Here is a 25,938-nt window from a genome sequence, read left to right as displayed (position 1 = left end):
CATCAATTCCAGAGACTTCCAACTAAATCTGTTGAAAGCTTTCTGTGCATCCAGTCCTATCATCAGTAGTGCTTTGTTCTTCTCTGTGAAGCATCAGAATCCTGTTAATATTGTTAAAGGTTTGCTTACCTGCTACAAACCTACAATGGTGTAAAGGAATGATACTGGAAGATCTGATGTTGTCTTTTTCATTCTTCCTCAACATATGGGTACCAGATCCAATCTTGGATCCGACTTTCGGATCCAACTCTTGAGCTCCTCCCTCTTCCCATGCCCTAGTTAGCTAACAGTACCTCAGATTTCATTTGTCACCATCTCACACAGACACAGATCCCTCTCTGAGTTACTTTGGATAGTGGTTTTTTTTTTTTTTTTTTGCAGTTTTGCAGTCTTTTTTTCTGAAGTTGTATTTAGCTGTTATATTTTATACTTCCTTTATCTCCTTCTCTTATTTTTGTCTATTACGCAAGTTCTTTTACAACTGTATCCTTTATACTTTTTCCTTTACTGTTGGGTAGTCTGTAACGTACCATAGTTGTCACCTGTCTTTTTCTTCCTTTAACTACCCTTTAGAAGGTATTCTGTTTACCATTGTTGGTTGGTTGCTGTTCTTAAAAAAAAAGTTTGGGCCTTTTTCTTTCCCGTTCTCTTCCTTCTTGTTTTCTTTTAAGCTATGATTGAGAAACCTACAGGATTTAAAAAGTGGACTTCTGTTTGCACAATATTCCTAATTATGATGCCCACAGGGAGTACGTCTACTGCCTAGGAGCAGCACACCTTGATACCAGCTGTTCTATTTGTGCTGTGTTTAACTCTAGAGCACTGTCTGATAAGCATAACATGTTAGTCCTTTAGGGGTTGTTGCCTCCCTCTTCATCTTCATCAGAGGCTGAAACTCCCAGTAAACGTACTAAATATTTGGAGACCTAGGAATCTTGTAAGAGATGATCTGCCCATTCTCCGAAGGCTTTGACTTTGAGCACAGCATCTTTGGAGCCTCCACAAAAAAATTCAAAAAAACATTGTATCTGACTACTTCAGATCCTAAAAGAAAACACTCTGATCCAAAAACCTTGGATCCAACAGTTTTGCTGTCAAAGTCTCATCAAACCCGCTTATCTAGATTCACAGTTCAACCAGTCTGCCATCGACTTCTTTCCCCATTTATCCAAATAACACAGAGGAGGGAGTCTAGACCACAGTCAACAACCTCATCAATCAGATCCTCAGGAAGTCTTTCCAAGGCCAACATGGATAGGATAATGAGGAAATTCCTCAGAGCTCAGATTCTGATGGGGATTGTTCCATTTTCCCACTTCTATTAGTGTTAGCTCTTCCTCTCCAGTCTGTCCTATGGCTTTAGATCCCTTGGATCCAAGAGCCTTGAGTGTGTTGGTGTTGCATCTGAAGACGGCTAGGTCTTCGACTCCAGTGTCCTTTCTGACTGTTTTTGCTCCTATTCCCTTAGATCAGGGTGAGTCTTAGAGTCAAAGAATCATTGCCGTATCTCGGGGGGGGGGGGGCTGGGTTCCACTCCAAAGTTATCTGAGCCATCCTTGCCCCTTGGAACTTCGGCACTGGATAGCTCAGGTCCAGTTTCCTCCTTGAGGCATGGATCTGATCAGGTCAAGGTTTGGTTGCTTTGGAGGTTTCAGCCCTGGTGCAGCCAGCCATGGATTATCCTGGTCCGTCTGCCCTTGATGTAGCAGAGAGGGATTTATGTTTACTGAGAGATCTGATTACTCTCTTATCCTTGGATCCCACATCTCTTCCCCATTTGGGTCTGAGCTCTGATCCACAGGGGCAGCCAGTACTATCTAGTATCCCGACAGTCCCCTGTCTTGAGGTACCTCTCCAGATCATCCCACTGAAGAGATTCCCTAAAAGACAACATGCAAAAGGAGACACATAAGAATCCGTTATCCCCTATGGAATCTCTCTCCAAAGATATTGACATTGATGAAGTGGAAAGATCCCCCAGATAAATTCTTAAGCAAAAATGTTAATGGCCTTCAGATGCTTCTTATCCAGAGGAGTTGTTCTTTCTGGAAGCTGTTGGTTCCGGCCCATCTACATCTTGGGTGACTTGACCGGTGGATGAGCTTATTGATTTAATATCTTGCCAGGCTTGGAAGGAACTAGACTCTGTCAAACCAGTTCATCAGCTCCCAGAAAAAAAATTGGCACCACTGAAGGACAGACTCCATTGGAGCAAAGGAGTCTCTGTTGATGCTTTGGCTGTGGGAGCAGCCACAAAAAAGGAGCTAGTGGAGCAGAGCTCCTTTGTCCATCCCAGCAGTAGAGAGTCCAGGGCACTGGACAGGTTTGTAAAGCACATATTTGCTTCAGCGATCTTTGCCTTGAGGACCCTGAATTATTAAGCACACTTCACAAGACTACAGCGAGATGTGACGAAGGAGCTCTCCAAATCCCATTCTGATTTTTAAGATTTGCCATTCTGGAGGTCCCACCAGGCCAAAGAGGATTCGGGACTTACTCAAGATTCTTTTTAGTGCCAAAGAAGACAGGGAACCTGAGACTAATTTTGGATGCAAGCAATCTGAACAAATTTGTGAAGAAGTCAATGTTCTGAATAGTGATGGTTCAGTCCATTCTGAATTTTATGCACAAGGATGATTGAATGTACTCAATTGATCTTCAGGATGCATACAGTTCATGTCTGTGGAGGACTACATGAGGTCCTTTTGACAACTGGCCACTCTGTTATCCATCTTCAGTGCATCCATGAGGTCGATATCCCATGCTGCAGAAAGTATATGATAGGCTGCCAGTTCAGGCATAGCGGTTAGGAGACATACCTAGATACAGCTATGTGACATTGCAGAGCCCTTCTTCAAGTCTTCTTTCATCAATGCTGCTTTTATTGGAATGTCTTTGTTTGGGCCTTCTATGAAGAAACACTTTCCCCTGCGTGAACAGGACAGATAGACCCTGACTGCTATAGGGATATGCTTTTCTACCCTTCAATGATCCTTTTCCTGGAATCAAAGAGGAGGCAAGGAAATGTGGTTCCATAAGTCCCAGGGACCTTTCCAGGATTCATGCAGGAACAACTCCCAGAGGCAGAGGGGGTGTTTAAATGGAAGATGCTGTTCTTGCGGCAAAGGAGGCCTGCAAAACTAGGGTTTCATAGATTATTTTTCAAAAGACCCTTTCAGTGCTCCTGAAGGGTTTCCCAGCTGCCCACCTCTAGAGGCAGTTGTGTGTGTGTGTGTGTGTGTGTGGGGGGGGGGGGGCACATGTCTTTCCACCCAGATGCCTGGGCTTTTTTAACAAAAGATTCTTGGGCATTAAAAATAAGATCTAGAGGTTATTTCATATCATTTTTCCAGATTCCCCTGAACAAAAGAAGAAAACTTCCTGACATCCAACCCAGTCAGAGAGAAGCTGCAGCACTGCAGATTCAAAAGTGGCTGGACAAAAGAGCCATTCTGGAGGTCCCACCAGGCCAAAGAGAATTCAGGACTTAATCAGGATTCTTTTTAGTGCCAAAGAAGACTGGGACCTGAGGCCAATTTTGGATCTAAGCAACCTGAACCAATTTGTGAAGAAGTCAAAGTTCCGAATTGTTATGGTTCAGACCATTCTGCATTTTATGCACAAGGAAGATTGAATGTGCTTAATCAATCTTCAGAATGTGTACTATCACATCAAAATGAGCAGATGATCCCAAAAATGTCTATGCCTTTCTCTGGGAGCCAGTCACTATCAGTTCAGAGCCCACCCCTTTGGTCTCACCACAGTCCTTGGGGTATTTACCAAGTGTACGGCAGTGGTAGCAGCTCACTTGAGACTTCTAGGATTTTGAGTGTTTCCATATCTAGATGATTGGCTTCTCACTGCCCCAACCAAACATCTTAGAGCAGTCTAGGGACTATTAGTATACCTTTTTCAAAGACTAAGCATTTCAGTCAACACCTCCAAGTCTCATGTACAACCTGTACAGAGTCTGGAGTTCTTAGGTGCCCTATTGAACTCAGTAACTCAGCCTCTCTCCTTATACATCTTCCTATACATTGTGTGGACACAGTTAAGTTTCACTCACAGCAAATTATTGTTCAGCCTTCTCCTTCAGACAGACTTGTCATTCAGGCTCTAGGTTCAGTGTCAGCAGCCATAACCTTAGTCCCAATGACCCTATTCTATATGTGTGTTCTCCAATGGATTCTAGTTGTTCAGTGGTCTACTCTGCATCATGCTCTGTCCTTCCCAACCAAACTTACTCAAGTCTGCAATAATCATATTTGTTGGTGGATTCAGATGGATGAAGTTTATCTAGGCTGTCTCTTTATCCTCTCTCCTCAAATAGCCGTGGTAACCTTGGATGCCTCCCAGTTGGAGTGGACATGGCATTTCTAGGGATGGACAATCCAAGGCAAGTGGTACCCCTAAGAGACCAATTCACATATCAGTGTTCTAAAATGGTCCTACTAGTGTTGCAGGCCTTTCAAGATGTTCTCCATCTATGGACTCTTGGGATACAAACTGACAACATGTCTGTGGTCTGGTACATCAACAAATGGGGAGAACTTGATCTTATCCCCTTTGTCGAATGGCAGTAAAAATGTGGCAGTGAGCAATTTCCTCCAGCTGTTTTCTTATGGCAACACACAGGGGAAATCCAACATACTAATGGACAAACTCAACAGATGTTAAACTCAACAGATGTTTTTGAAACCCATCCCCATGAGTGGTGTCTCAGTCATTCAGTGCAGAGAAGATTTTCCATCATTGAGGCCAACCTTGCTGTGATCTCCTTGCATCTCCCCACAGCAAGTGCAGCAGGTGCTTTGTCCTAATCCCTCCCTCAGGTGAAGTCACCCAGAGATGTTGTATTCCACATTTGGCCCACCAGTCTCCTTTATCCTCATTATCTCTGATTCCAAAATTTTTACAAATAGCACTTCGATTGAACAGTTCAGTTATCCTCACTGCCCCTCTTTTGGCCTCCCCAAGTGTGGTTCCCCTTCATTTGGTCTTATCTTCGATATACTCCATGGATACTAGAACCAAGTCCAGACCTTCTCTCTCTCATCCCTTGGGGATGAAGCATCCCAGTATTCCAGGCTTCATGGTTTCTCCAATTCTACTGATAGACAGTCCAGGCTTTCCTCCCAGTCCAACAAATACTTCTATCTTCCCAGAAGGCTTCTACAAGAAAGATCTACAGGAGTAAATTGAAAAAAATTTCAATTTGGACTCCTCAAAAGGAAATTGACCTTTCACTGCTCCTGTATGTTCAGTTCTGGAATTTTTAGCATCTATTTTTCAGGAAGGTGCTAGTTTTTCTGCAAAGTATACTTAGAACATCTCTAATTTTCACTCAGGCAAGAAATCTACCTGTTTAGCTTCTTCCAAATTGTGCAATCCTTTTATAAAAGACACCTTATTTCGACTTCCAGTGAAAGATCCGACACCTCCTTGGGATCTAACAGTTGCACTACAAGGGTTCGAACCATCAGCAAAATGTGATTTAAAAATTTTGCCTTGGAAAAACAGCTTTCTCAGTAGCTATTATGTGAGTCAAATTTCTGAACTCCAGGCTCTATATTCCAAATCGCCTTACATTTTTTCATAAAGACAGAGACAGAGCTACTTTACGAACCAATCCATCCTTCTTACCAAAGGTAGCATCTGCATCAAGTATCAGTAAAACAATTCATTTTCCTGTCTTCCCTAATTTTTCAAATAAGGGAGAGTACATTTTACATCTTTTAGATGTACATAGACAACTATTTTTTTTTTTATCTACACAGGACAAGAGATTTCAGGAAATCAGAACAGCTGTTTGTTTCTTTCTCACCAAAGAGACTAGGATCACCAGTTTCTAAAGTTACCCTGGCCAAATGGATTACTGATTGCATTTCTTGTGTATGTACTCAACAAGGCTTCGCCTACTCATAGTCTCCCAAAACACATTCTACTAAGTCCGTGGCAACTTCTTCTGCCTTCTAATCTAGAACTTCCATTGATGACATCTGTGCAGCAACTACTACTCTATCACTCATATCATTATTGTCGATTAAAAATTAGATTTTACCACCAGAAGCAGAGCTGCTTTTGGTTTGCAAGTTCTCTGGAATATCTTTCCATGAGGGCCACCCAAGATTCATGTAGCAGGAGACTCCCTCCCATATGTTGAGGAAGAATGAAAAGAACAACAACAGGTATTAAAGTTATGTACTCACCATATCTATGGCTCTGTGTTATCCATGTTCTTTCTTCCTCAACTCCATATCCTCCTCCTCCTTCCCTTCATCTTTTGGAGTAACCTTGTGAATTTTATGGAAACTTTGTTGCAGGTTTAAGCCCTAGCTATGTTGTTCTTTCCTTCTTTCTGCTCTATCTTAGGATTATAAGGCAGCAAACATGATCTGAGGTATTGTTAGTTATCTAGGGCATTGTGGGTAGATGAAGGAACTGGAGAGTTGGATCCGAAAGTCTAGTGTATACGGCCAAGTCGGATTTGAAATTGGATCCATTACCCATATGTTGAGGAGGAATTAAAATAGACAACACAGATGCATAGTTATGATGAGCACGTAACTTTGTTTTTTCTAATCTATTTGTATAATTGTCCTGAAGACATTGAGGTCAGGATCCAGAATAGAAATGAGCCTATGAAATCCTGGGTTTGTTCTATCCCTGCCTTCCTTTTGCAGAATAACTATCACAGCCTCTTGCCATGATCTTTGACTCTTAATGTTATTAATCATCCTAAGCTATCTCCTACATACATCATCTGCTCTTATTTCCATATCTCTATTGGGATACCATCTTTCCCTGGGGCCTTCTATGTGTTTTGTTGCTTTCTTGCTTCTTTGATCTCAACGTATATTACTGCTATTACCAAGTCTTGTCTGTCTTCCTGTGTTAGTTGTGGTAACCTCAGATTTAATAAATAATGTCTCATTTCTGAAGATTTTGCCTCTACTTCATTGTCCCTACAGTACAGTTTAACATAATATCCAGTAAGCATTCCCATTATGTTGTCCTGTTTATTTTCTCTGACCTGTCTCGTCATTTTTCAACATGCTGATTACCCTGTCGGTTTTCTGTAGTCTAAGCCTTCGTCCCAGTATTTTTGTTGCTTTGAGATTATTCTCAGAGTAAATACCTTGAATTGCTCAGCTCTCTGCTCATTCTCATTATCTGTGTGGTTCTGTTTACCTTGTCTAGCCTGTAATACTTTTGTGTGGATATCCCCCTGAGGGTTTGCTGTTTGATTTTCCTGTAATGATTGGAACTTCTTTGTATTTAGCGGGATTTGTTGACCAAATATCATTTACCTTTTTTGAGACCAGAGTACAAAGTAGGGTTTTATTACCATCCCATATCTGAGCTTCTGCTAATGAATCATTACCATTTTTTTCTGCCAGCACTTCCTCCATATACTTAATGAAAAAAAATTTTTTTAAGGAAGTAAGTTGAAAAACGTCAGTGCTTGACCCAGTATTTTCTAGTCTTCCCTCTTATTTTTAATTGTAATTGTATAGGTCCATAGTCCAATATCAGAACAGGATACTTTTCACAGCCCGCTATCCATTGTTCATAGGTTCATAGGTCAGTACTAGGCTATCGGCCCTAGGGCCTCTACAAGCCTAGCCATAAGAATTCCCTAGCTATTTCTTCCCACAGTATTTACTTGTGCATGTTCCTTTTGTATCACCTGTCTGTTCTAGGCCATGTGTCGTACTAACATGCATAGTAAGTGTACTGTATAGTTGGTGCCCACCCTAGTGCTACATTCTGTGATCCACAATTTCGTAGGTAATTTTCCAGAAACTTTCTTTCCATCCTTCAATATTCTCTCTCCTCTCAGGCATGCCAGTACATCCGACTATCCCCAATTAAGTTCCAGTCTCCCATTACTGTTATTGTCAGTCCTTGTTGAAAAGCTATTATCTCATTTAAAATCATCTTAATATCTATGATTTGAATTTAAGAAGTGTGTTTGTGTGTGTGTGTGTGTGTGTGTGTGTGTGTATATCTGTGTGTGTTTGTATATCTATTTGTATAGAAATATATGTCTTTATCTATATATAGATATTTATATTGTATATATTTTACTCCAAGGTAGGGCTAGCCACATGGCAGTGTAAACCTTGACTCTCGATGTTGAAATGACACACCTGACCCCCATGTGCAAAAATGGGAAATGGGGGTTGTGGATGGATGGATGTATATATATTTCACTGCAATTGCAATTCTCACTCCTTCCCAGTACCCCTTAATCATGACCTATATTCCCTTTTTATCTCTTTTGCCGTCTTCCACATGAATCTCTACACCCTTTGCAGTCAGTATTAAAATACTTCTTTTTCCTTCCTCTTGGGATTGAGAGTAATATCCCTCCATCCCACTTATTTTTAACTAATCGCTTGCATAAGTGCATCTCCTGCATTAGCATAAGATGTGTTCTGAATTTATTAATAAATTTAGTACTCTTTTTTTTTTTTTTTCCTTTTTATTCAGTAAACCACTAACTTTCCATGTCAAAAACTTTAGATTAGTCATTAGGTCAATTGTGGTTGTACTGTTTTAATCAATGCCCTTATTTTGCTGGATTTGCGCAATTTATTTTATTTGGGTTTCTCTGATTCCTCTGGTTATTCCTACTTTTTCTTGCTAAAATATTCCTTGTGAGAGTTTCAACAGTGTCTACCTTAACTTTAACACAATGGATGTTTTTCCCCACATTTCCACCTAGACCCCCCCCGACCCACTCTTGTACAAATAAAAAAAATAACTGTATATGTTCATCTCAGCCATGTGCTTTACCAGTATTGAAGCAAAATCTCTTATATCACAGGTAAAGATGATTTTCCTTTCAAAATATAATCTGTAACTTCTGTTATCCACCTCCCCTCCCCCGTAATGCTTTGTTACTTTTAATGGCTTACCTCTTTGTATCCATTTTGTCTCTAGATAATGTATCCATTTGTCTTGGAGGGTATGGGACTATTGAAAATTCTTAAACAACATCTATGGTGCCTGAATTTTAAGAGTGAGCAACATCTCTGGTGCTTGAATTTAAATGTGAGTGATATCTCTGGTGCCTGAATTTAAATGTGAGTGATATCTCTGGTGCCTGAATTTAAATGTGTACCCATTATGTAATCAGTGGAGCACCCTGTGGCTTGATACTTTGCTATAATAGCCTTCTCTTTTCCCATCATAGAAAAGTGGTTAGGTCGTATCATATTCTATTCACAGTCACTTACCGCTGTGATTTGTCTATACTTTCAAATTTCCATACCCCAACAGCCCTGGAAGGGGAATGAGACAACAGATGAGTTATTTCCTAGTCCCTTATTAACTTCGAGGACAGTGTCTCTCATGACTGGAGGGTGAATTTTAGTTGTTGAAACAGTAGTGTGAGTTTTACATTTGACATGTATCAGTTATATAAGTAAATGACTATAATGACATCCTATCTAGAAAAGAATGATCTTTAGTCCCCATTTATTCCCTGATTATATAGTAGCAACTTTAGTTCCTGTGTACTAATTGCTGAGCCTTCCTTGCCATAATCCTTTAAGTACTCCATGACTTCAAGAAATTTCCCTGCCAGACAGCAGCATAAACTTCAGTTTTGCAAACAGTCATAAGTTACCCATCTTGCTCATGCTAATTCTAAAAGGAGCAAATAACTTTGCCTGTATTAGCACCTATTCAATTATATGTAGACATTTACTCCAAATTGTGTATTTATATGGTGTCCGTTTTAGCAAAATCAGTGTCTGCTGTGAAAATGTACAGTGCTCTATATGTCCATAATACTATCTAGACTGCAGCCATGATCAGTGCCATTAAACTCGTAGTTTTATAATCTCTGATCATCCAAACTATTCGAAGTCCAGAGCATGCATTCACTAGACGATTCTCCTTTGTCCTCCACTAGAACATTTTCCTCCTGTGTGCAACAGTTTGCCATTTTCTTTGTACATTCCTTTGTCTTCCATTGCCTCAGTACCGAGAATGGTTTCAACAGGAGCCTAGTAAACTGCTTACTGACTTCTTACTGGAACTCACAGCCCTATTGCCCCGTATAGCTTGATCCATCTGCAGTCACTGTAGGCCCTCTGTGACTGCTTCAGCTTTCCAGTATGTCTTTGTTCTAGAACTGAAGGAAATCATGAATATTGCTGGGTATAAAAGTTTTAATTTAATGTTCAAACCCCTGCAAAGTTTTAGAGCTGGAACAAATTGTTTTTTTCTGGAGACACATTGATGTGGGATAGGCATTATCCACATCCACTTTCAGTTCTGTTTCATTCAGTCATTTGCTTCCATTTTCCATAACTTAGTTAAAACCAATTCCGTTTGTGAATACTATTGAAACTTGACCAGAATTGGATGTGCCATCCTTTTCCTTGCTGTCTGTGGCAATAACACCCTCTCGATGCATAATGCTAAATCAGTCCATTTGCTAATAGTTGTTCTCATGAATTGTATGCAGTTATTACCCTTTGTTTTCACCAGCATGACCATAAACTGCAAGTTCTCATTCCTGGATCTGTCGTTTAGTTTTATTAATTTCATGTTAATGTCATCCTGGGTGGACTTGTACTCTGCATACTTCTCCTGAATGTAAGTTTAGTTGTCTGCCACCTAGTAATCTCATCTGCATGTATATTCAGGGCTTCCTCCATCTTCTGGATTTTCTTATTTGTGGACTTATGTAGTCTTCTACTGTGCCTCTTTATGTATAGAATTATTTTTTTTTCTGTTAAGGAGGATTCAACTTTTTCTCCATTTGACTCATTCATTGATGTTGCAGCTGATGAACGTGACATGTGTTGTGTGGACATGCTGTTCTTGACCTGTTCCTAACTAATATACCCGCTATGTGTACTACCCCTTTTAGTTTCTTAGTCCCTGGTTAAGTCTGTCCATAAAGTTGTAACCTTCCCCTTCAAAATCTCTAAAACTCTTGCAGTCAATAATCCTTCCTCAGATTATGTGGTAATCTATCCATATTCCCTTGTAACAGCACTTGGCTTGACACCAACACAGCTGGTATTTATACAGAGGAGTTCTGTACCCACATAAATAAGTGCCTCCTCCTGGCTGTCCCTACTAGAGACAGATATAATGGAAAGTTTAAGAACAAATTACCATGCTGGTCCACCAGCTTAAATAAACTCTATAATAAGAAAAAAATATATTAAATCATTCAACACATATAAAATTCCTTACAATGAAGATTGTATCAAGAATATCAGAAAGTAACTAAAATCTAGTATCAGGACTGCTAAGCAAATTGTGAATTTAGATTAGCTTCTGAAGTTGTCCTTAGAAAACTGTGTGCCTTAAAAGTAGATCTAGACATGGTGAGGTGGATAACCAGAAAGCTAGAACCTGCATAATTAAGAGGGCAGGCACCTCCTCAAACAGTATGAGAGCAGTTAGTAATGTGCCCCATTGCTCAGTACTGTGACCATTCCTTTTTAGCATCTTCTTCCCTGATCTCCAGACTGGGAATCAGGACTTTTACGTTTGCAGATGACAGGGCATTATTGTCAAATCTCCCTGTAGACCCCATTTATTACAGCAGGAACTAACCCTCTTAAACTGGTAGAGTAAAGAAAAAATCTAAAAAGTGTAGCATTATTATGTATGGTAAGCAGCTGTCTCCCTCAACACACAGTGTAGTCAGTTTCCCACTTCAAAATTATAATGTAGTCTTGGAACCTAAGTTGATAGTTCCCTCTCCTTTGAACACCATGTAGCAGCAGTGGTCAGAAAATCTTCATGTTTAGCATAATTAATAGTTAAAAGCATATCCTTCAGGTCTAAAGAAATTCTCTGTCTTTATGCAACCGTAATTAGACCAATTATTGAGTACAACACACCCCTTGGGCTGTACCTTTTTAGACATGTTAAGCAACTAGTAAGGTTCCAAAGGTTGCTAACTTAGACGATTGATGGCCTAAAGTCCCTCCAGTAAACACTTGAAGTGTTATTCCTTTACTAGGTTTCTTATAGGCTCTTGTGTAGGGATCTGTGCTTTACGTTCCATGCCATTCGAGACCTCATCCCCTTTAATCTTTTGTATCTTCACAAGTCAGATATCCCCACCAGTACAAGAACTAGAGATTTAAATCCCAAACAGGACATAAATAAAATGTGCTAGACAGACAAATTTATTACCCAGTGCTTACTCCATGTCTGGGACCGACATTCCCTTTAAGTTAAACAAACTGGTACCCTAGCATCCTTCAAATTAAACCGTGAAGATTGGATGGATATTTACAAATTTACTCCATAAATTGCTTATTTTGTCCTTGAGAAATGGGAGTGCAGCATGAAGTCGGGTACTTCCAAGTTGTAAGTAGTGTTGTGACTCTGTGGCCTTGTATTTCCTATGATCCTGTGAAGGAAAGTGTATAGATGTTGGAAATGGGAGTTTGGGTGATAGAAGATGTAGGCTGGGTCAAATATTTAGACATAGTGATAGCTGCATTTCAAGCATAGTACTGCGATACATTTGACTGGCAGATATCGGAATTTGATAAAGTTATAGGCAAAATATGGGTAGGGGAAAGACAGTGTTGAAAGTGATGCAGAATATTGCTTTGGGAAAGACATGTAATGTCCAGGTGCCCAAAGATTATGTCTTACTACAAGGTGTGAGGAATGTATGTACTGGGTAATTGGAAATGAGATGCCAAAATCTGGAAGATTTAAGCATTAGAAATAGAGCAAAAAGACACATTTGGCAAGAGTTGTGTATTTAGTGAGAATGAAACAGATAACTCATAGAAGGAAATGTAAAAAAAAATTGAAATGTGAAAGGGAAATGCTTACAGTGAGAGTTGTAGGAGAAACTAGAATGATGGACAGTCAAGCTGTAATGGGGAAAATGGCTTACAAAAGAAAAGGCTACAGAAATTAAATACGAGTGTAACATAGCTGATGCTTGACTCAGAAAAAGAGGAGTTCATGGGAATGAAGTGACAAGAGTACGATGCTTTTATAGAAATGGGATTTGCATGAATAGCTTACCTTGTCTTACAGAATGTAGTACTAACTTGCAACACAACAGGGTTATAAGAGACTGACATGGGTAAATGATAAGTAGACTTTCTTATGATCTATTGTACAAGAAATTGTAATCTGTATAGATGGTTGAATATGAATTTAAAATATGTAAGTGTGTTGAAAGCAGAGTAAAATTTAAACAGTGATGCATATTCTGAAGTAGATGTAGTACAAGGTAAAATGTTATGCTGGTGGATACATATTTTCATGTATGCATGCAGAGCCTGCAATGTTATTAACTTTGAGTTTTAGGAATTACAGTTGTCTACATTTGTCACATGTTTTGTAGGGTTTTGCTTATTATTGGCATGCACTAATGTTATACATACTCTCTCCATAGGCAGAGAAGTGAATACTGGAGAATTCTGGGATGTGGTTGTTATCACAGCTGCCGATAAGAATCAAGAGCTGGCATACCAGCTCCAGATAAAGGACAAACTCAGAAGAAAGGAACTTCCTCTTGGTCTGAATTATCTTGTTTTTGCTGATCCTCCAGGAGCAAAAATTGGTAAGTATCCCTGTCCCAAATATTTCCCTTTTTATTTGTAGAGGTGGTTTGAATTCTTGAGTAAAAACAGCTTAAGTTCATTTCTTGCAGTCCTGCATTTGAGAAAAACGTTGGCTCTCAAGGTGGTAGTTAAAGGTCAACTCAGCTGAGGCAGCTAGAGTGCTGCCATCTCTTTTTTTTTTTCTTTTCTTTTCTTTAACATTTTTAGTCTGATGCTGCAGGAGTGTCCATCAGCTGCTACCAGAGACTCCACTTAGAACTTCTGTCTCCACCTTTAACTGACTAACTTACCAGCCCCCACCCAAAATCAAGGCTACCAGCTTTGGACTACAGATGACAAATCAGTTATCTATCTTTGATGGAGAAAGAGAGGCCATTGAGGTGTCTCAGTGCAGCATCATCCATTCCTGCTATGTTTTTTTTTTGTTATGGCATATTATTTCTCAGTGTGGAGGATTATTACATAAAAAATTGCCACTGCAACATGTTATCATTAAAAGAAAATGAAGCGATCATCAGCCAAAGTAAAGAAGTACCAGAGCAGTACAGACCAGAGAATAAACATCTCTTTTGTAACTATGGATATGATAACTGCTGCCTCAAAAAACTCAGCATCTGATGTTGTCACCTTCATTCATTCATTAACATGTGGGTCTCGGTTCCGACCATTGGAACCGACCAGCTGCTTCATTAGCTAAGGATTCCATGCTCGAGCTCCTCCCTCCTACCATAATTCCTACTCCTCCAGATTACCTCAGATCTCGTTTGCTGCTTATCGAAATAACAAAATTCCAGTGCTCCTGAGCTCCTCCACAGGTTTAGTAGTGGTTTTCATAGTGTAAGTTAGCTTTTTTCTTAGTCTCCCCCTATTCTTCTTGCAGTTAAAAAAAAAAAAAAAAAAAAAATTAGATTAACCTTTTTTCCTTTACTTGGGTTTCTCTCACCATAGCATTTTTCCCCTTTCCTCTCTTCTTCCTCCTTTTCTTTCCATGGCTGATCAAAAGGAGAAACCATTAGATTTCAAAAAATGCACTTCCTGTGGACATAAGATCCCATTGTCTGATGCCTGCAGGGAGTGCTTTTGCTGCGTGGTGCCTTCACATTTGGGCAGCAGCTGCAGCATTTGTAAAAGTTTTCTCCCCTGGGCCCTGACAGATAGAAGGAGCAAGCTTATTTTGAAAGGCTTGCTCCTGCCTTCATCTTCCTCTGCTATCCTTTCAATGTCAGGGGCTCAACCTTCCACTAAATCTGGAGCAGGAAATGCTCCCCCCGAGGTCCTCTTTGGGGCCACCAAAAAAGGCACCAAGGTTATCAGAGCCGACCCTGTCAGCACTGACTTCTTCAGCTCCATCTTCTGCCCCACTGCTCCGTGCCTCATCTGCATCTTCGGGTAGAGCAAATTGGATTAGAGGTCTCCTCATCATGCCTCAGTTTCTGGCTCAGGGCAACCACCTCCACTCTGAAACCTCCTTCTCTGAGGAAATCTTCAAGAACTCCCTCTTCCACATCCTCCAGATCCTCTCGAAGCCTCTCTGAGAAAGATGTGGGTAAACTAGTGAAGCAATTTCTCTCCATCCCCTTCTGGATCCATGAAGCTCTCCCCTTTCCATCCTGTGGCTCCTTCTTTGATCCGGGCCTCGGTTTCAGAGTCTTCAGTTCTGTTACTCTCAGGTAACGATATATCAGTGCCGATAATTATTTCATCTTCACCCCAACCATTTCCCCAACAGGTTTGGCTCTGACTGTTTCTGGGCCGAGTGCGTCTCAGAGCTGTAGCTTTGATGCCAGTTCCAGGGGTTTGACTTCCACTCTGAAGTTTTCAGAATGGTCGCTTCCTCTTGGAGCTTCAGCATTTGACAGCCCGGCTCTGACTCCCCCTTTGGAGCTGGCTCAGAGGTTTTGTGAAATGTCTGCTTTGGCAGTTTCGGCTCTGGAGAGGATGCTTCTGAGAGCTGAAGAGAGCCCTCTCCCATTCCAGGAGACCCTCAACTCTCACTTCTTCAGAACCTACCCTACTCCTTCTGGATTGGTGCCTGAGGCCTCTAGTCTACCATGTGGACAGCCGGCTCCAGAAAGTCTTCATGCACTTCTGTCTGTGGAATCCCAGGCACTTTTGACCCCTCCCTGGAACATTCCACTGTGGAGGTCCCTCAGAAGAGACTGTGCAAGAGGAGGCACATTGATTCCCCTGAGGAATCCGTTACCACTGACTCCGACTTTGAGGAAGGTGAAGGATCCCCATGATCGCCACCAGAAGAGATCTCCTTTGGAGACATTTTAGAAATACTCCATCATGGTTGGTTTGCCCAAAATCTTTCTCTAGAGGAATCAGTGCTGTTGGAGGCTTTCAGGTCTGGCCCATCTGCATCCTGGGTGCCCCCCCCCCGACTCACTCATTGAGTTGGTGTCTTCTAGGGCATGGAAAGAACCAGATATGGTAGAGCTCATATCAATACATGCAGATAAAATCTTAATTGCCCCATGGACAAGACCTTCTGCACCAAGGGTATCCCCACAGAAGCCATGGTTGTTGAGGCAACCACCAAATCCCCCCTTTAGAGAATCTTGAGCTTTGGACAGATTTGGCAAGAGAGTTTATGCTTCTTTCACATTTACTTTGAGGGTGTTAAACTATTTATCACATTTTACGAGACTGCAGAGGAGACTTAGTCAAGGAACTCTGTAGCTTGGCCCCAGGATCTATGTCTGAAGAGGAACAGAAAGCATTTTTCTCCAAATTGGCCACCCTTCAATCACTGTCTAACACGTCCATGAGGCATATATCCCATGGGGCAGAGGATACCTCAACGGCAACCGGTTCAGGCATTGCCATAAGGTGTCTTGCCTTGATGAAGCTGTCTGACTTTGCAGACCATTTAAGGTATCTTTTTCAATGCAACTTTGAAGGATCGACCTTGTTTGGACCCATGGTTCAAGACACACTCTCCCACAATGAGAAATGTGGGAAGACCCTGTCTGCCATCAGAATTAGCTTTTCTACTCCACAAAGTTCCTTTTCCAGGAACCAGTGTGGCAGTAAAAAGATGTGGATCAAGAAATCTCAAGCTTCCTATCAGGACTATCTAGGAGATTTTTCCTCCAGAGGCAGAGGGGTAAACAACCAGAATGGTAGATGACACCCACGGGACAGAGGGGGCCCACAAAATCAAGGGTTTTAGGAATACTTCTCAGACAGACCCTTCTAAGTCTCCAGAGCAGTTGCCTGACTGACATCCTTTGGAGGCAGTTGGAGGGTGCTTTGGCACCCTGCAGCCTAGGAAGCCATCACAAATGACCAATGGGTGCTAAGGACCATATCCAGAGGATAATACATTCCCTTTTTAGAGAAACTGAATCCAAAGAATTACCTTCCCGATATTCCATCCAATCAGAGGGAGGATGCAGCCATAGATAATTGCAAAATTGCTGCAAAAAAAAAGAATCATCTAGGAGGTCCCTCCTGGTCAAGCCGGATTGGGTATCTATTCCAGGTTCTTTTTGATACCCAAAAAAGACAGAAGTCCTAAGACCAATTCTGGACCTAACTTCTCTGAACAAATACGTAAAGAAGGCAAAATTCAGGATGGCCACAGTTCAGTCCATCCTTCCCCTGTTGAGGATGAATGACTGGATGTGCTCTATATATTTGAAGGTTGAGTACTATCACATCAAAATAGACTGGCGCTCTGGACAGTACCTTCATTTCAGGCTGGGAGCCAGTAACTACCAGTTCAGATCACTCCCATTTGGCCTCACCACAGCCCCCGGAGTGCTCACCAAATGTTTGGCAGTGATAGCAGCCCATCTCAGGCTGCATGATACCAGGTTTTTCCCTCTCTGGACAACAGTCTCCTAACCACTTCAACCAGACACCCGTTGTTACAGGCCAAGGATTGTCTCCTCCACTTGGCTCCAGCTCTTGGAATAATGATCAACCTGCACAAATCCCATTTGGAACCAGTTCAAGTGATTGATGTCATTGGAGCACAGCTGGACACAAGAACTTCTCATGCTTATCAGAGAAAAGACAGAATCTTGAATTTAAGATTTCACATCAAACTAAAGTCATGGCCATTCTGAAACCTCCAGCCAGTTTAGTTCTCAGAGTGCTGGGTTCCATGTTGCCCACTATAACTCTGTTTCCCACAGAGAGATTTCATATGAAAATTCTACAGTGGACTTTAGTGGTCCAGTGGTCACTACACAGGAATCCCCTAAGCTTTCCCATCAAACTTTCTTGAATTTGCAAAGAATCTCTTCTTTGGTGGCTTCACTCTACAGACATTACTTGCAGTTGTCCTTTCATTCTTCCTCCCCAAAAACACTGCGTTGACCACGGACACCTCCCAGATGGGGTGGGGGCATTATCAAGGTCGAACAGTCCAAGGCACATGGACGCCCCAGGAGATCAAATTGCATAACAATGTACTAGAGATGAGAACAGTTCTTTTAGAGTTGCAAGAACTACACAGTTCTTTTCCTCTAGGTACTATTGAGATTCAGACAAACAATATATCAGTGGTCTGGTACATCAACAAACAGGGAGGGACCAGATCTTATCCCCTAGAAGCTATGAGAGTGTGGGAGTGGGCGATCTCTACCAACCCGCTTTCTTGTGGCAATGCACATTCCAGGTGAATCCAACATCTTGGCGGACAGGCTCAGCTGAGTTTTACTGATGCCTCACAAGTGGTCCCTGAATCAATACATGGCAAACAAACTCTTTCAAAAATTGTGTCATCCTTGCTGTGATCTTTTAGCATCACTTCTCAACAGTAAATGCAGCAGATGCTTTGTCTTAATCACCCCTCAGGAACAGTAACCCGGGGATGTTATAGTCCATGCTTGGTCTCTCGGTCTGCTCTAAGCTTTTCCCCCACTGCCCTTAATTCCAAAATTCGCTCTCAGGTTGAAGAAAAGGGTAGTCCTCATTGCTCCATTCTGACCTCGAAAACCTGGTTCCCCTTTCTTTGGCCTCATCTGATCTGCCTGTCTTTGATGCTGGACCCAACCCCAAATCTATTTTCTCACCCATCAGTGCACACTCACCGGACCTTCAGGGACTGAAACAAACTGCATGTTTTTTCCAGTTCCAATAATGGTTAGACACCCCAGACTTTCCGCCCCTGTTCAGAAAATACTGATCCCCATCCATAAATCCTCAACAAGAAAAATTTGTAAGAGCAAATGGAAAAGATTCTCCATATGGGCTCAACAGAAACAAATAGATCCTTTTACAGCCCCTATCTTGGTAGTTTTAGATTTTCTGGCCTTTCTTTTTAATAATGGAGCTAGCTAATCCACCATTAAAGTACAGCTAGCAGCTATCTCCACTTTCCATTTTTGACAAAATTATTTTTTTCTGGCTTCATCCAATCTCTGTAAAGCCTTTCTTAGAGGCAGTTTTCTGCCTCTTCCCCTATAAAAGATCCTACCCCTCCTTGAGACTTGACTGTCATTTTACAAGCTCTTGTCCGCCCCCTTTCGAACCAGCAGCTACAGTAGATTTGAACTTTCTTTCGTGGAAGATGTTGTTTTCAGTAGCTATTACTTCAGCAAAAGAGTCTCCAAACTTCAGGCTCTTTCCTGCAAATTTCTTTACTTGATATTCCACAAAGATAGAGTGACACTTTGTGCCAATCCATTTTTTCTGCCTAAAGTCACTAGGGAAGATAATATCAATCAGTTTATTAATTTTCCTGTTTTCTTCCCTAATTTTCAAAATAAGGAAGAATACATAATTCATTTGCTTATATAGAACAAAGTCTTTCAGGAAGTCTGAACAGTTGTTTGTATCCTTTTCAGATGTTAAAAAAGGTAAACTCATTGCTAAGGCTACCTTAGCAAGATGGTTGAAAGATTATATTTCCTTTGTTTATTCCTCCCAGAACATTCTAGTGCCTGGTCAGATTAAGTCTCATTCCTCGAGGTCTGTGGCAACTCCCCAAGCCTTTTGATTGAGGGTATCTATTGAAGACATTAGTGTAGCAGCTACTTGGTCACACCCTTATACTTTTAGTGCGCATTATAAGTTGGAAATCATAAGAAGTGCATTTGGCTCTGCTGTACTCCAGAATATCTTTCCATGAGGGCCACTGTGGTTATTGTAGCTGGGGACTCTGTTCCACACGTTAATGAATGAATGAAGATGACAACATCAAGTTATGTTCTTACCATAACTTTCTATCTGTGTTGTCTATTTTCATTCCTCATTAACCTCCCCCCTCCTAGATCCATTCCAGAGAGATCTGAGGGGTATGTTCGTAGAAACCACAGTTCCTTACTGAGCTCTTGGTGTTCGAATTCTTATCCTCTACTGGCTATGTTTGGCCTATTTGTTAACCACTGATAGCTGTTATTGCAAACTCAATCTGAAGTAATCTGAAGGAGTATAGAATTATGGGTAGGAGAGAGGAGCTCAAGCTTGGAATCTTTAGCTAGTAAAGTGGCGGGTTGATTCTGAGAGTCGGAACCGAGAACGACAGGTTAGTGAAGAATGAAGATAGACAACACAAATAGAAATTTACTTTTTCCATCAGACCAGACAATACAATTGGTGGTTTGCATTAAAAATTAAGGAAAACCCATCCAAAAAGGGGATTTAAAAAACTTTATCATGTTGGCAGGTCCCTGATCTGTGGTGACAGACTAGTTTTACTTTTTCACAAGAAAGGGGGAATAGCCTAAAACCAAGAATGTTTTTGACCCATTAGCCTAAATGGTATTCTGTGTAATATTTGAGAGAGAGATACTGGTACTTATCTAAAATAGCATGTGGTTCCACTTCTGTTAATTGTGGAATAGGATGGGATTTTTATGGGTAGGTTGTGCATTTTAAATGTAGTGGCATTCTTTGAAGAAATAACTGCAATACTTTCAAAAGATAGACAATGACTGCTGCATTTCTTAACCTTGCTAAGACACTGATTGTCACAAAGAAGTAATTAATGAACTAACTCCATTAACTGCTAATCCAGACATAGTTCAGGGACTAAATCAGTGTCTAAGCAACAGAATGCAACAAGTCAAGATCGAGAGGTTACCTGTCCATCCCATTTTGGGTTACTCGTGGTGTCTCATAAGGCTGGGTTCTGGGTTCACTTATTTTTGATGTATTCTTCTCAGGTATAAAGATGATACATGAGCTGTGTATAAGCAGATTTTTGATTGTAATTTTGATTACAATTGAAATACTCTAAAGAAATATGCCAGAGTGGTCCAAGACAGTGTGTTAAAATACAGACCTGGTGAATTAATAATGAGCTCACCTTTAGTGTCAGTAAAGATTTCAGTAAATGTAGTACCATGAGACTTAGCTAAAAGGGAATAAATTATGATCACACAGTAAGGTACTGATTATAAAAAAGGCACCATAATTAATCTAAAATGTGATTATTTACCTTTACGTGTTCATAGGTTCATAGGTTTATACTAGGCTATCTGCCCTAAGGCATTTATAAGCCTAGCCCAAAGTTTTGTGGCTTACGCCACCCCTTATATGAAAAAATACTGTGCCCATTAGTTTGTTGTGCCTCTGTCCAGCAGTGACACAGAGATGATTCCCAGGGTAAACCTACGATCTCCCATCCACAGGTCAAGATTTCTCTTGAACAGAGCCAGCGAGGTGCTCTGCCTCACATGGACCAGGATTTTATTCCACAGCATAGGGAGTCTCTGAGTGATAAATCTATCCCTCCAGCACGTCCTATTTATATCCGTGCTAAGGTTTAAGTCGCTTGCTCTAGTGGTTTTGGTGGATTTGGATTTTTTGAGGTGGAGCATGTCCATTAATTCCGGGTTGGACATGGCCTTGTATGTCAGGCACATGTCACCTCTGAGCAGATGGTATGCGACTGAATAGAGCTGGAGTTTCTTCAATCTGGCAGCATATGACAGATTTTGGAGTCCCTTTATCCTTTTGGTGAGGAACTTTTGGGGTCTCTCCAATTGCTGCAGATGTCGGGTGAGATACATCCCGAATGGGGCATTGTACTCAAGGATATGTACTGGGACCTTTCTTATTTAATTTAGTTGTTTCCACTACGGCTTTAAAGAAATCATGTTGATTAATAAGTATGCAAATGAGTGCAGTATTGGTTTTGATGCTGTTTCTAATACTGAAATTGATGCAATAAATGTTTTCTATCCGAATTCATAAGTTGAACATACTCTACTAGTCTGGAATTTAATACTAGTTGATGTCAAGTGATGTACCTTAACTAGTATGTAATTAACAAATCACTAGTTATAGGTAGTGTCAATCTTAAGGTGGTCACTGATTACTATCTTGGCATTAATGTTACAAATAAGTTATCCTTTGAAAACCATATGAATAATACCAGATCTAGAGCTGTGAAGAATTTTGGACTTTTATTGAAATCTATTTCACTAAAGGATGAATGGAATACTAAGTCCTCACTCCCATCCAGACTGTCTTGTTCTTTTAAAACTGGTGTTTTTTCCCTTAGATTGCTAAAGCTTGAGTTACTCCCACTGTCATATCTTAACTCCTTAGTGCACCTTGAGTTGACATTTTTCTTGTAAACGCACCCTTGAAGTTTCATCAATACTTAGTTGCACACATGGAAACTAGTTTGCAGTGATAGGCACTTGCTCTAGAGTTGCTAACCAGATATTCCTGACATTACTTTATATGCGGAACACAACTGTCTAATCGATAAAAAAAGGGTCAGCTGCTATGGATATGAACTTTCCCACTATCTCTGTTACCGGCTTGGTGGATATGGGCATTCTGAGGCAATGTAGAAATTGTCTCTTGTTTACTGGCAACCATCTAATTTTCAAATAAACTGATAAGGTATCTTAGAGATGTATTTACATAGTGCCACATGAGGCAAATTTCTTACTTAAAAGCATGCCTAATGTCAATCAAGTTGTCATTAGTACACAGAGTACAATGCAGACAGAAAGACCCACATATGCTGTGGCACTTAAATGTAAACTTCTTAAACCCCTAGAGGAAGTACACACAACAGATGCCCTCAGCAGCCTTGAATGCACTCGTTCAAAACAAAACCCACATCAACACATACAGCCATATCTCATGAAGCCTTTACTTCTAAGTCCATGGGGCAAGCCACCACACAGTCCAACACTCTGGTTATTGGGGACTCCATTGAGAGACACACTAATGTCCCTCTCACCAGGCTGTGCAAGGAGAAAGTCACAGTCAGTTGTATATTAGAGGCCAGTATCTACAACCGTTTGTATACACTCAAGTCATTGAACCACAAGTACTAATATGACTTAGTCATAATCCACATGGGTGTAGATGACCTGAAACATACCTCCTTTGACTATATGAAGAGAAACATCATGGAGCTGTCGGAATATATGTCTCAGACAGGTATGAGCCCAGCATTCAGCAGCATTTTGCATTTTCCAAGGGTGTTGCCACAATACAAACAGAAGTTGACTGACTTTAATAGTTGGTTTCGTTTCTTGTGTCATTCTAAGTAGGTACAGTATTTGTCAGCATGGAAGGAGACTGCTTTACAAGGTATGGTCTGTACCTCTTCCCTATATACTTTAAAATATTAACAAAACACTGTCCTGCCTATAGTGCCTTTTTTAGGCACTGGCAAACTGAAAGTATCAAAACCGCAGCAATCTAAATGTGTTACTACTCAATGTTAGGAGTCTAAGCAAGAAATTCTATTCCCTGCAAGCTGTCCTCACCCTAGAGAATGCTGAAGTCTGTGCAGTCACTGAGGCATGGATTAAAGCTACAGAGAGCACACTGACAGTGCACAGCTATAACGCTTTCCACACATTTAGACCAGCTACCACACAGATAGAGATTAAAGATGGATGTGTCAAGATTTATATGAAAAATATACCTTAAGGCTGGTCAAACAGGATGATGCACTAGAGCTTCTCTGTGTTCAAATCACCATAGGCAAAATCCCATACCACTTCTTTGCAATCTCTATGACCCATGAAACTCATGACACACATTTAAGCATACTGGAAATGTTCAGAATCCAATCCACTACCATATTCATGGGTAACTTTAATTACCCCGCTATTAACTGAGAATCATATATGATACCAAATGCACAAGCACAGAGATTCCTGGATTTTGTAATTACAGACTGCCTAGACCAAATTGTCACTAATCTACAGGCCCAAACATACTGGATCTGGTCTTCACTAATATGGTAGAGTGCCACACACTCCCTAATGTAATGTCCTCTCTAGTAAGATCAGACCACAAAACGGTCTCCTTTGAGGTAAAAATAAAACCTGGAATCTCACAGCAACCCCTGAAATGATTCAAGAACAACAGGAACTAATTGTAAGGCTAACTTCCTATTAAGTGATAACCTGGCAAAATATCAAGACACCGTAAACAATGAGAACACTGCTGTCTATACAGAACTGTTCACAGACACTCTATACAAGCATGTTAATAGCTGCATAGAGGCAGCTGTACCCACCAGGTATAAGTACAGAAGTAACTAAAAACAAGTCACCCTGGTGGAATCACAACATTATTAGGCTGTATAACAGAAGGAAAAAAATCATGGCAACAATTAGGAGATGTAGCACCCAGCAGGATAAAAACACTCTCATGAAACTAAATGAATAACTTAGCAGACAGATAAAGCCTACCAAAGCCAACCTTGAAGTAAATTTAGCCTCCCAGGCCAAGGACAACCACAAGGCATTCTTTAGTTGTGTCTGCAACCTCAAAGGCAATACACAGTTATGTGCAGAGCTCATTGTTAATGTAGCCACGTGCACTGAGCCAGAAGACATAGCAAACCTACTGGCAGACAAATTCAGCTCTAAGTTTACCCCTCTCTCCCCTTCAAACACCCCTCAGTAATTACCATCAAATATAACTATCCTTAGGGAACAGGTCCTCAGTGCTGTCTCTAAGGCCAAGAGCATTACATTGATGGGCCCAGATAATATCCCAGGATGCCTTTTAAATAGGATGAAACATGACCTGCCAGGCACTTTTGAATCACTATTTAACAGTAGCCTCCAAACAGGCCTCTTGCCTCATGAATGGAGAGCAACAACGGTCATCCCTCTGCACAAACGCAGGGCATCCACAGACCCTGGATACTGCAGACCCATAAGTCTCATTAGTCTCATATGCAGAACCATAAAAATAATTATAATGTAAATAATCAGTAATAACATAGGAAACCTCCAGACACTGAACCCAACCCAGTCTGGTTTTGTCAAGGGCAGGTCATGCCTGCTCAACCTGGTGGACCTGTTTCAGTATGTCACCAAAGCAATGGATGAGGGCAAAATGGTTCACACTGCCTAACTTGACCTGTACAAGACATTTGACAGAATACCTCATTCGGGCATTGATAAACTCAAGAAGTTGGGTATAAACCCTTATGTCACCCAGTGGATAGCCAGCTGGCTCACAGACAGGACCCAGAAGTTAAAATTGGGGAGTCCACCTCTACAAAGAGGCCAGTCACAAGCAGAGTCCCACAGGGATCAGTCCTAGGACTGCTGTTTTTTAGCGTTTATTTTTCTGAAGTCAAGGCTAATGTCAAGGGCCTCTGGCTGACAAAATTTGCAGGCAATTGCATATTAGGAGCAGTCATGTAGTCCCCCACTGACACTAATGTTCTCCAGGAAGGGATGGCATGGCAAATATCTTCTGTCAGAGCCATGCACAAAAACTAAATGCCAAGAAATGCATTATAGCATCCTTTGGGAAATTATCCACCCCTGGTAACTGTCATATTTGGCAACACACCCCTATGAATTGACCCAGTAGTTGAGGACTCAAGGAAACACATAGACAGTAATCTAGCCTTTGACCATCACATATCTGCATTGGTGAGGAAATCACTCTATCTTGTGCAACTTAAAAACAAAGGTATGGCATCTAGGTCCAAGGAGGACATTGTTCCACTGTATTCAGCATTCATCAGACCTGTCATTCAGTACAGTGCCTCCTTTGGTATACACCTAACCAGGCACATTCAAAAATTGGAACATCCACAGAGGTTCCTCTCTAAAGAATAGAGGTGTAAGTAACATGTCCTATGCAGACTGCCTCAAATCCCTATCCCTGTATTCTGTCTCCTACAGGATGTTTAGAAGAGATCTATGCCTTGAATACAAGGCATTGTTGAACCCCACCCTGATGGACCTCCAGCATATCCACAAGACAAACAGCACCAAAATTACCCAGGTATGTATCCCAAAGATACCTTCTCTGGAACAGGCTCCCTATCCATGTGAATCAAAGTTCCTCCCTAACCCCTTCAAGTGCATCTTGGACAATTGAATGGAGAACAGGAAATTCATCTCTGGTTTGGCACCTGTGTCTCTAATGGAAACAGGCAACCTGTAAATGT

The 25,938-nt window shown here is 41.1% G+C and overlaps 1 protein-coding gene across 1 annotated transcript in view; it reads left to right on the top strand.

Moving 5' to 3' along the window:
- The window catches only part of FPGT (fucose-1-phosphate guanylyltransferase), a 279,232-nt gene that overhangs the window by 33,381 nt on the left and 219,913 nt on the right, over nt 1-25,938 (top strand). Inside the window, exon 2 of the mRNA XM_044086835.1 lies at nt 13,409-13,576. Coding sequence (XP_043942770.1) covers nt 13,409-13,576 — 168 coding nt within the window. The remainder of the gene's footprint in view (nt 1-13,408; nt 13,577-25,938) is intronic.

The sequence above is a fragment of the Protopterus annectens genome, chromosome 10.part0 (genome assembly GCF_019279795.1).
Source record: "Protopterus annectens isolate FY-2018-M chromosome 10.part0, PAN1.0, whole genome shotgun sequence".
Classification (NCBI taxonomy): Eukaryota; Metazoa; Chordata; order Ceratodontiformes; family Protopteridae; genus Protopterus; species Protopterus annectens.
This window is presented reverse-complemented; position numbering and strand designations above follow the sequence as displayed.